Raw genomic sequence first — 11,183 nt, 5'->3', positions numbered from 1 at the left:
AGTTTTTGCAGTCATTTCTGCACCGGCCAGATGACTCAAGATGCTCTGACGAAACAAACTAAGCACAGACGTTGCATGCACGAGAACTAAAAGCAGTACAATTATCAAAGTTGGATTTATCCCATATAGTTAGCAGAATTATGACCAATAATCTACAACTCTGAAAATTTAAAGCTGACCTCAAAACCCGTAATTTTTATTTCAGGTTTAACAATTCCATAGGAAAAATAATTTTAGGAGGCCCATTCCTTTTAGCATGGTAGAAATCTGAAAAACTGGTTTCCATAATCATAATCCTTTCTTGCTGAGCAGCTCTAAAAATTTAACAGGTCACATGAGCCACAGAATTTCACATGCACTGCACAGTAAAACAGAACATCTTCACTTTGGAGGTTTGTTCCCCAGCGTATGCACGTACCCACCTTGGGGAGGGGGGCCATGTTACCTACAGAAGACTCTTCACCACTGTGAGAATCACTTCCAAAATTCAGCAGTTTAAAAGACATATCAAATGCAAGAAGAGAAAGACACACACACACACACACACACCCCCCGAGAATGCCTTAAACACACGGTGCACTCAGTTTAGCAACATTTACTGCTAAATTTCATCTCTGCATATGTGAAAGATAGGGTGCTTTTGCCTTTAAAAATTTAGTAGGCAACTAAACTGAACATTATACACAGTAAGCATCTTAGTATTTTATTTGTTGCATCTTTTGTACAGAATAAGCTTCACTGATATTTAATTCACTGCAGTATTCTGCTGATGTAGCAACAAAAGATTACATTATAAACAAAGAACAAAATTTTGACTTTAAATTTTTTTATATATGTGTAATTTTTTCAGTTGACAAACAGCATCACAATTACTAAAAAAAACCCTGAAATAAGCATGTAAGCTAAGGCCAATTTTTTTTAATCTCCAATTGATAGTTTTCCTATATTTATCATAAATATTGGAAGCTAAACTCCAGCAACTAAAAATAAACATATCTATAATTTCCTAGCAACATGGAGAAAACATACAACAACAAAAAAGTTTCTTTTCACTTAAGTTGACGTCTGCAATCTATTTACACTATATATGTTAAAATTCCACAAGATCATGGAGGGTAAGGAATTTTGAAATAACCTGTTAAGCATTACTTAAAATGGCAATGTTGTAACTCAGGTCTGGGATTTTAAAATTGCTAAAACATTGAAAGACAATACACTGCAGTATGCCTATACCCATATTACATAAAAAAGACAAACTACGCCATAAAGTGTCACTGAGATGCTCAACCAAAAATAATATACATTTGTATCTTTATCAAGATAGATATTACTGTAAAAATGCTCACATTAAAAAATATAGTTATTATTGTTTCGATTTTCATTAAAACTAGAAGGGACTACATGAGCCAAGGTATGAGGAATTCGTATATAATGACATGCTTCCTCATTTTATAGCACTAATAAAAATAATAATAGAGAAAGCTCTATTATAAATCTTTAATAACGATGGTATAATTTCCTAGTATCTTTTAAAAACTTTACTATGTGGGTGTATGTGCATGCAAGTCTGTGCACTTGTGCTTGTGTACATAAATACCCAAACACATAAAAAAATACCTAAGTGTATATATTACACATACACACATATCCACGTTCCTGCATATAACACTTCTATAATGCAAACAGTATGCAGGGACTCTTCCATGTGACAATCAAGGGCCACATGCCATGCTTTCTTATTATTCCTCTTTTTATGTTTTGTCCAGTAAATGTAACTAACGCTTTCATATTTGGCCAAATATAAGTCTTAAGATTTTTGAAAATAATGACATGATTTAGCCATAACATCTTACACAAGAAATAAATGATACTGCAAATACTTCTGAACACAAGTTCAACGTGAAAGTTCGTCATGAAATGGAATGTAAATTATTCTAAAAATTAGTATTCAAAAATTAGTTGAATATTATGGCAAACAACTTGGAATTTGTAGAAAGTTTAAAATGTAATTCACATTATAAAGACTAGAGATACTTTATAGGTAGAACTTTTAAATATGGATATGACTGGCATTTATTTTTAAGCTTACTTCTATTAGAAATAGACTTGTTTCCTGTACAGGTGATGCTTTGTCTATACCATATACAGTAGAAAAATAAATTCTTTAGCAACCTAGAAATAGTTTATAAAACTCTTGAAGTTTCATTTTCTTTGCTAAACATGCCAAGATTAGACTGACAACTATAAATAAAAGCTATATAGACAACAGGTAAAGTAGAACAAGTTAAGAATACTACAATTTACAGGACAGACTTTATTGTACTAATATTTCCTGTGTGCTTTGCAATAGGAATAGGGTTGACTTTTCTTTTTTGTTTATGTTTTCTTAGAAAAGATAATTACTTGCAAGAATATAACACAATATCAAGATCATTTATAATATACATGTACTTCAAACAGCAGCCGGGTTTATGGTATCATAGTAACCTAGAATGATAATCCAAGTCATAATTAGAAGTACAATACCTAGGACATAAGTGGGAAAGGCAATTTTATTTGGGGAAAATGGAGCAAATCAAACTCTTAAAAGCCTTAATTCTCAAAATCATCTATTTACTATAATACATACAAGACGATCTTAAATCTTGTTATAAGTGAAGATTACAACAGTGACCATCATAAAGCTTTTTTTTTTTTTTTAACTACACAAAACATTCTAGCAGCTGAATGAGCCAAAACCGTTTTCTTCTTTGCAGAAAAAGGTATATTTTGAGCATGAAAGAAAAAAAAGCTGCTATGAAAAGTCTCACAGGTAGTGTTATCTATGGTCTCCCCTTTGCTACAATTTGTAACCTTCTAAATTTTTTATGACTAACAAAATATTTAACCAAAAGATGTGTTTAAATTAAGCAGCATTCTTTTACAGCAAAATTGGTACCAATGTAAAAGGAAAATAAATGAAAAAAAAAGAGATAATTTAAAAATATGGTGCAAAAAAAAATTAAAAAAAAAAAAAATCAGTCATTTGAATTCTTAGTACAACATACCACAGGAAAAAAATATGAATACAAGTTTATGTGATTTTTTTATATATACACACTCCAAAGAGGTTAATTGTCAGTACCCAAAGTATTTATTGCTATGTATTAGCAATGCATTTTTGTATATCTTTAAAGGGTCACATAAAAATAGATTTAAAGAATAGATTAATTGAAGTCCTAGATTAAAACATTGTTTGGTTTAGAGAATTTTACTACAACAAAATTCATGTTTATGTATGAAAAGTTATATAACCTTATATGAAAATGTCATGAACTATTTTCTAAACACTACATGTATTCCCAAGTGGGAAAAATTAAAATATCTAAAATATATTAGATTAAGTTTACAAGACCATCAATGATCTCTTAAACATGCAGCTGTTTACAGAATTAACAGTTTTACAAAATGTTTAGTTCAGTAATGGAACATAAAGAAATAAGTAGGCAACATCAAAATTTTTGTACAATATTTGAAACTCACTTTTACAACAAGCATGTCCTTGGTATTGTGCTGTAAGAAATAATAAGCAAGTTCACCCACCCTTAACAAACTGTCCACAGGTATACTTAAAAGTGAAGATGGATGGTGAGGGATTGTAAAATTCTCAACAGTGCATTTTGCATTCTTCCATAAACCATCCTAAGCATACCGTCACGTAAGTAGCCAGGAGATTACAAAATAAACTATAGCTGGGCTTTAGTTGTTTACACAGAATGCTCAAATGTGAATAAAATTGCCAAAAATAGCATGTTAAATAACAAAAACAGCCATAAAGCAGGCTGTAAGCATTGAATGTTTCATAAATGTAATTTTTTTAATCATTAAATTTCTATAGAAAAATTTTATTCACAATATATTGTGACAAACCGTCACAGGAATGATATAGTGATTGCAATAAGGTATCATGCAGCAGCAGCTTTGTACTTTATAGCTATTTTTGCTTTTAAAAATTAAACCTCTCCAGTCATGCTTATCACACAGTTTTTATCTGCAGTGTGTACAAATGAGGAACACAGTACGGGATATAACAAAAAGATGTCCAATCAGCTGGATGGGAATTATTTTTCATAAATATGAAGTACATTACTGTATCCTGAAACATGCATGTCTATCGCTTGTCCTTACTGTCCAGTGCCAGGCTGCCTGCAATCATCTTCTATTTATATAATACCAAGAGGGTCTGCTGGTAATTGTGACTGTATCAGCTGAGGCTGCAGTGGTGGTGGTAACTGAAGAGGTACCATTGGTTCCACCATCTGCACTGCGTTGGAAGGCGGTGGCTGACACGCCACTGGGTTAGGTGCTTCTACGATCTCTCCGTTGTAAAAGAAAAATTGACACTGTTGAATGAAGGTCTCTATAACCGACTGGTGGATTTTGGTGGTAGAAAGAAACTCTCTGTTTTCAAAATCAGGTCTCATCAAAGTAGGCCAGAAACAAATCGATAAGTTATCAGCAGTCATAAAGTTGGTTTTATATTGCTGACTAACCCTGAAATGAGAACGACATACACAGGATTAAATAAAACTGGTATGCAATCAACTACAAATATTTTCATAGCTCTCTAACTGTGTTATTATTAAACAATCACAAGTTTTTTCTTACTTTCCTGCAGTTATCTGCTAAAACAATTGTTCTTGGGGTTTTTAAGCGATTATGCAGAAGAAAATTTAGAAAACATGACTCTTCCAGATTTGGAGAGCTAACAAATATAAATCTGATTAAGCTCTTAATCAAGAAATTCAACATTCCACCAACATTTTGAAGTAGCAATAATAAACTTTAAATTTCTCAACCAGATACAGGATTTCATAAAATTAAAATTTCATCAACTAAAGTGTATGGAAGAAAAACAGCAGAAATGGCTTCTTAATGTAGGGCAGTCAGATATTAACTAACATCTATGGCAGTCAAAGAAAAAGACATCACATTAGATCACATGTTAAAAATAGACACCAAACAAACAAACAAACAAAAAAATCAAGTGTTGACTAAAGCACATCTCTGCAGGTTTTTTCATACTGGCCAGCAACAGAATTGGCCAGCTGTAAAGAACATCATCAGTGGATATTTCACTAATACCAGCACATATTAATTTTGTATAATGCAAAGGTTTCCAACTGCGTTTCTCTTCCTTGAATTTTCCTGCTTTTAAGCAGGGGCTGAAACAGGATCTTCACTTATGATCTCAATTCATTATTACGATACTATTAAAAGAAAAAAAAAACCCCAAACCCAACAAACCGTCCTGTCACTAGATTCATCATCGACAATTAAATGCCTCCTCAGAAAAAACACACTGCTTTTCATAGTAATAGGCTAGAAAGAGCCAGGATATTTTGTTTTCTAAAAATACTCCGCATTCTAAAGTAACATCACAATTTTATCTAGAAGTAATTAGCAAGAGATACATGAAAAACTGTGTTAATACATCTGACAAACACCCGAGATAATACTTCAGCTGGGAACACGCAATTTCTATATTACAGTCGACAGCACAAAGGTAACTGAGCTACAGTTGTCCTGCAGAAATAAGACAGAAAATAAAACTTCGGCAACTTGTCAGTTACAATTTTGATGATTAACAAGAGCAGACTGCAAGAATTTCTGACAGCTGGCTGTAGTCCATAGATTCAAAAGCTGTGAAAACCATAGTAAACACTAGAATTAATGCTATAAGAAAATATTTTCACTCATTTACAATGCATGCATGGTGGTAACTATAAAGTGTAGACTTCCATTTTAGCATGCGCATTACTTATTCCAAATAGTGTGAGGGTACACAAATATTGCCTCTCAATCTGTTTTGAATAAGGTTGGTCCCAAGGATATTTGGATACTATTTCTGAGTGACTGTAATATTCATAATCTCTTTCCTAAAAGAATTACATTTTAGCTTCATTTAAGGATTAAAGAACCCAAAAATATAAATGTAAGCTTACATTTTGCTTAGCATTTTTATTAAAGAGTTTTCTTCCTATACTGAATTCTTCTGTGTATAAATTCCTCCTAGACTATAATCTAGATAGAACAATAAATGAGACTTACCAAGAATTAAATAAAATTTAAATGTAAGACATTGTGATGGGACAATGAATCTGTCAGAGTTTTGAATCAGAACTGCCTGTACCTTTTCCCTAAAATGAGTACAATGAAAAAGACCAAAAGGGATTTCAAATTCTATAATGGTGTTTCATTAGAAAACAGACTACAAGAAGGTAAGTTATAAAACTGGGGAAAAAATAGCACCTGCTATGTAATAAAACTGAAATAAAAGCCAGATCACCTATTTTGCAGACTGCTTTTTTAGTGTCATTTTTTCTCTGATTTTAAAAATCTTTCAAGGGGCTTCTTCAGTTGCATAGGCTAAAACGTATACCCTCCAACATCGTTAAGCATCTCGAGGATTTGATTTTGTGTTTGGTCTTCTCGTGCACCTTTTGTTCCCCCTCGACACGAGTTCACTGCTTGCTATCCCTCTCATATTGTTTCTTAAATCTAATCTGATCTAGTTGTAGTCTGCTGCTGCTGAGGACAACAAGTGAAGTTTCATTCTTCCCCTCTTCCTTCTCCCTCTCCGCCAACTTTCTGGCATCAGACCACAGGGTGGCCACAGGATATTTGAGATCAGCTAGTGTATTCTACAGAAATTTAGATTTCCCCTATTTCTGTTTTCCTTTAGAATATGCTGCAGCTGCATAATGAAACAGTGGGAACCTATGGCTAAAGGTGAGAAAAAAAGAGCATTGCACCTCCTTCCGGTTGTAGCTCACAATTAGATAAAACATAATGAACAATCAACTTTATCCTCTCCTGTGTTTACACTTTCCCTCTGTCCTCTCTAAGGGTAAACAAAATCCTACCAACCTGTATGCCATCGCCTACCAAACTTTCCCAAACCACTTCACAATCTTTTTATAAGTGCTTAGCAAATGTCTATTCACCTTCTTTTATGTTCACTCAAAATGAAGAGTCTGTTTCTTTTGGTCCTGCCACCTTCCTTCACTGCAAACTCCAGGCTGTAAACCCCCTCCTATGATCAGACTTTAAAAGCTGTACAGCTATGTTTTCCCAGACTTAAGAAGCATGTTATGCCATCTTAGCCCTTATGTATAAAGGGAATCATTATCAAAGAACAAACACAAACCACAACCAATATCAAAAATACTATATAATATTATATGTCAAGAAAATCTGAGAACAGAATATACAAACCTTTTGAAATCAACCTCTAACTCCTAGTTTTATATTTTACATTTATACTAACAGATGAGCAATGTAGCATGACATTTTCAATTCTAGTAGTCAATTCATTGTTACTAACAAAATCTTTTTTTGCAGTAGTTACAATTTAAACAAAGTTTTAGTAGAAAAATACTAAACCTGTTTAGATGCGTTATCACATATCTGAAGACATCATAGTTCACTGGGTGGAATTTCTTCACAATTTCTTTTAACTCGTGTAGCCGTTCTGTCTTATCCATGATTTCTATAGAAATAAGTGACATTTTCTGACACATCTAGAAAGACATACTGAATAAAGTCTTTTTCCTAGTATAATGGTATAGATAAGATCCCACAGAGAAATATCAAGTGAGAAAATATTTGATAAAGTTTCTAACTGCATATACTATTGCATAGAATAACTTTTTTTATGACAGAGGTAACTATCTAAACAGAAGAATGCTTTTCTGTATTAAAGCAGAATTATTTATCTGCATTTAACAGCAAAGAATCAGTTGATTAGTTCATTGTTGGCTTGTAAAATGATAACTAACAACGTAACGTTTCTTGTTAGATTTTCCTCTACTTGCAAAATGTTAACGCTTAGATATATCCATTAGATTTATTTGGACTGAAGTTTCATAAAGATTGCAGGAAAGGAAGACCTTCACATGAACTTAGAATACCTTAAGCTTATCAGTTATTCAGATAATAAAAAAAAAAATTATGAATGAGCCTGGCACAGCTATTTTAAATATACTGTTTAAAGGAGAACGGGGATTTTCACAGGCCCAAGGGACATTATTTATGCTTCAAAGAGGAAATAAGCAACATGTAAGAAAGGACTATGGAATAAAATTAACAAATTATTTAAAAAAAACCAAACCAACAACAACTAATGCTGCTGCTAAAACACTTGTGGAGAATACCACCAAGGTATGGTAGAACCATGCATTCTGCAGAATATACTTTTATTCCATGATGAATCATATAATAAAAAGGAATACAAGCTCACCACTATTACTTGACTGCATTGCTAAAAAGAAATTTGATGTACCCTAGTACTGTATAAATAATGTTAAATATGCTCTAATATATCCCCCCCCAAATTTACAGCAGTATTAATGACATTTTAAAACAGTAAGTCTACTTATATTCTAAGCTATTGCATGTTTTGACTGAAATTTAACTGATACATCTTTAAGAAAAATAAAACTTAACTAATTGCACGAAACAAGCAATTTGCCCAAAAAGTACAGCAGAAATACCACAAATAGGTATCTACAGATATCATCCAAAAATACAAAATTTCTGATGGACTATATATTAACCGAGTACAGGCCCAAGCCTCAGGTATACACTAGTATTTTCACATTTTGAACACAAAAGTATTAAGAAAACAGTATGTCACAGTTGCATCCTGCAAAAATGTGCAGCAGTTTTTCTGAAACAGTTTGTTGCCAATACAAGAGAGACATTCTTTAAAAAAAAAGGGGGGGGAACAATTCAGTCATTTCACTTAGAAGTGTCTGAAAAATGTTTGTAAGGCAAACAAAATTAAGCATTTCATCTTATAAGGAGTTCAAAAAGAATTTGAAAAAAATCTAAAGGATAATTACCATAATATTCCTAGATGTGTCTGATTTCTAAAGCCTACTTTGAATGTAAGACTTCATGAATTCAAGGGTTTTTTCCCCCTGTTAACAACTGCAATACAGTTCCAAGTGCTTTCATCATATGCAGCACTAATATAGAGCGGGGGGAAAAAAAAGGTCAATTTCTCCAATTAAATTTTCTAGGAAAAGGGGAAATAATAAGCCACAACTTATTTAGAAAAAAAAAATTACATTTATTTCATCATATAGTTCTGTTAATTTTAAAGACTATAAAAAATGCACATGTGCAAGCAATTTAAAAAATATTTCAGTGCAGCTAGTCCTTTCAACTTACAATGAAGTAAAAATTGCAATAAGGGCAATCAATATAACATAATTAGATCAAGACAAGATTGTTTATTACTTACTCGATGTTTCTAACAACTCTTGATGCAAAGAGTAAGGAATTAATGGATCTGGCAGATCTGCAAAAAAAGCTTTAAGAGCCCCAGCCACTGCATTTACAGTTACTCCCATAGACTCTAGACTGATATTATGATCTGTAAAACAAAAATTAAACAGCAGTGTAAGTAAAACGTATAGCTATCGTCCCTCACAGTATTTTAGGAAAACAAGAATTTATTCAAAACACTGAAAATGAAAATGTTGCCAAACATTTGTTAAAAAAATATATGAAAAGGTGAACCTATGGACAAGCTGCTATCACTTGGACCCACATGAAATCAAATATAAGAAAATCTGACAGTATAAGAAAACAGATGATTAGAAAAATAAAGTGGTCTAATTCTCCATACAGACTTAAGTGCTTTTCTATTTGCCATTGACTGGCTTCTGATTAATCGATTTTGCCTAATAATAAGTTTTAAATTCTATTTCCCAAAATTTTGTTTAAAATTGGTACAGAGCACATCAATTTGCACGATTCATGTGACCGTGTTCCTGTGACCACATGAAGCCTTTTTAAAAAGGACAACAAAATATACCAGTGGCTGCACGTGGCCACATAATCTACTGCTAGATTTATGTGTACAGACTTTTTTTTTTTCATTGAAATGTATAGTAATAAATTCATGCTACATAAGTTTTAAACCAAGGCTAGAAGTGAAAGCACTGTAAGCTGCAGAACTTCAAACCTTTAAAAACTGAAATCCTGAAAATGCAAAGGTCACTTTTCAGAAGTCCACTACACCTGAAACTGGAATATCTTTTAATGAGTCGACCGAAGAAAATCTAGCATTATAATCAGATTATCTGAAACAGCATAGTGAGGCACAGAAAACTAGTACATTCATATTCCTTGTCATCTAGGAGCAATTTCACTATTTTTCAGAAGCCCAACTTCATGATTAATATCCAAAACACTTTTAAGAAGTGTCTTCATTTTGAAATATCAACTGAGATCATAAATTAAATGAGAAAACAGGCAGAAAAAATAATGCTGACCCTGTCTTTTAATGCATCAAAGTGAACAGCATGATCTACCAATCATAATCCAGTATTTTCTAGCATGAGAAAGGTTGTGTTAGAAATTTATTATCAAGATTTAATTGTTAACCTATATTATTCAAGACACCTTTCAATAAAATAAATATGAAGTAGTACTATATTTGGGGGGGATAAGAGGAGGAAGCGAACACCTTAATGCCTAGGACTGCTGAACTCTTAACACAAGGAGCAGCTAGGACTGCATTTAAGCTCTTTTAAATACTAGAATACCACCTAGAAAATATTTAACAGCACTTAAAGACAGCTGTAATAAGATTCTATCCCACCTTTTGTTTATCCACAGCTTGACTGGTAATAGCCTGGACTACACCAATACAACCTACCAAAACATTAAGTACTCAGTGCTATGGGAGTCAGTTTGAAAGTGCAATCTTTTTATATTACACCGTGATATATCCATAGAGAATTCAAGTTCTGTTTTGGTATAAATAATAACATCTGCTGTTACCTTGATCAAACTGTTTCTGAATGTTGTCTTGATCTGTTTTATTCCCACTAACACGGTACAGGCCTTCAGTACATAATCCTTAGAAGGGGAGGAAAAAAAAAATATTCAAAAACAAGTTTATATACTAGAGAGCAAAACACAGCCAGTCGTAATTACTAATTCAGAAAACAAAAGCAGGAATACAAATCTTAAGTGCCTAAAAAGTAAAATGTTAACCATTATAATCACACAGGACTATCAAAACACAAAATACCAGTTGTCTATTGAGTCCAGTATTACATTTAATATGAATCAGAGGAAACCACGCTGTAGGATATCAAGAACCTGACTGACTGCAAGCATTTGTG

General features: G+C 32.7%; 1 protein-coding gene across 1 annotated transcript in view; it reads right to left on the bottom strand.

Annotated features, from left to right (window-relative positions):
- Nucleotides 1–2,071: 2,071 nt before the first annotated feature.
- The window catches only part of ARHGAP5 (Rho GTPase activating protein 5), a 37,623-nt gene continuing 28,511 nt past the window's right edge, over nt 2,072–11,183 (bottom strand). The window contains 4 exon segments of the mRNA XM_009886944.1: nt 2,072–4,533; nt 7,426–7,531; nt 9,290–9,421; nt 10,837–10,914. Coding sequence (XP_009885246.1) covers nt 4,203–4,533; nt 7,426–7,531; nt 9,290–9,421; nt 10,837–10,914 — 647 coding nt within the window. The 3' untranslated portion in view covers nt 2,072–4,202.

Source organism: Charadrius vociferus, unplaced genomic scaffold (genome assembly GCF_000708025.1).
Source record: "Charadrius vociferus isolate BGI_N301 unplaced genomic scaffold, ASM70802v2 scaffold14, whole genome shotgun sequence".
NCBI classification, from domain to species: Eukaryota; Metazoa; Chordata; class Aves; order Charadriiformes; family Charadriidae; genus Charadrius; species Charadrius vociferus.
The sequence above is the reverse complement of the archived record's forward strand: the minus strand, read 5'-3'. Positions and strand labels throughout refer to the sequence as shown.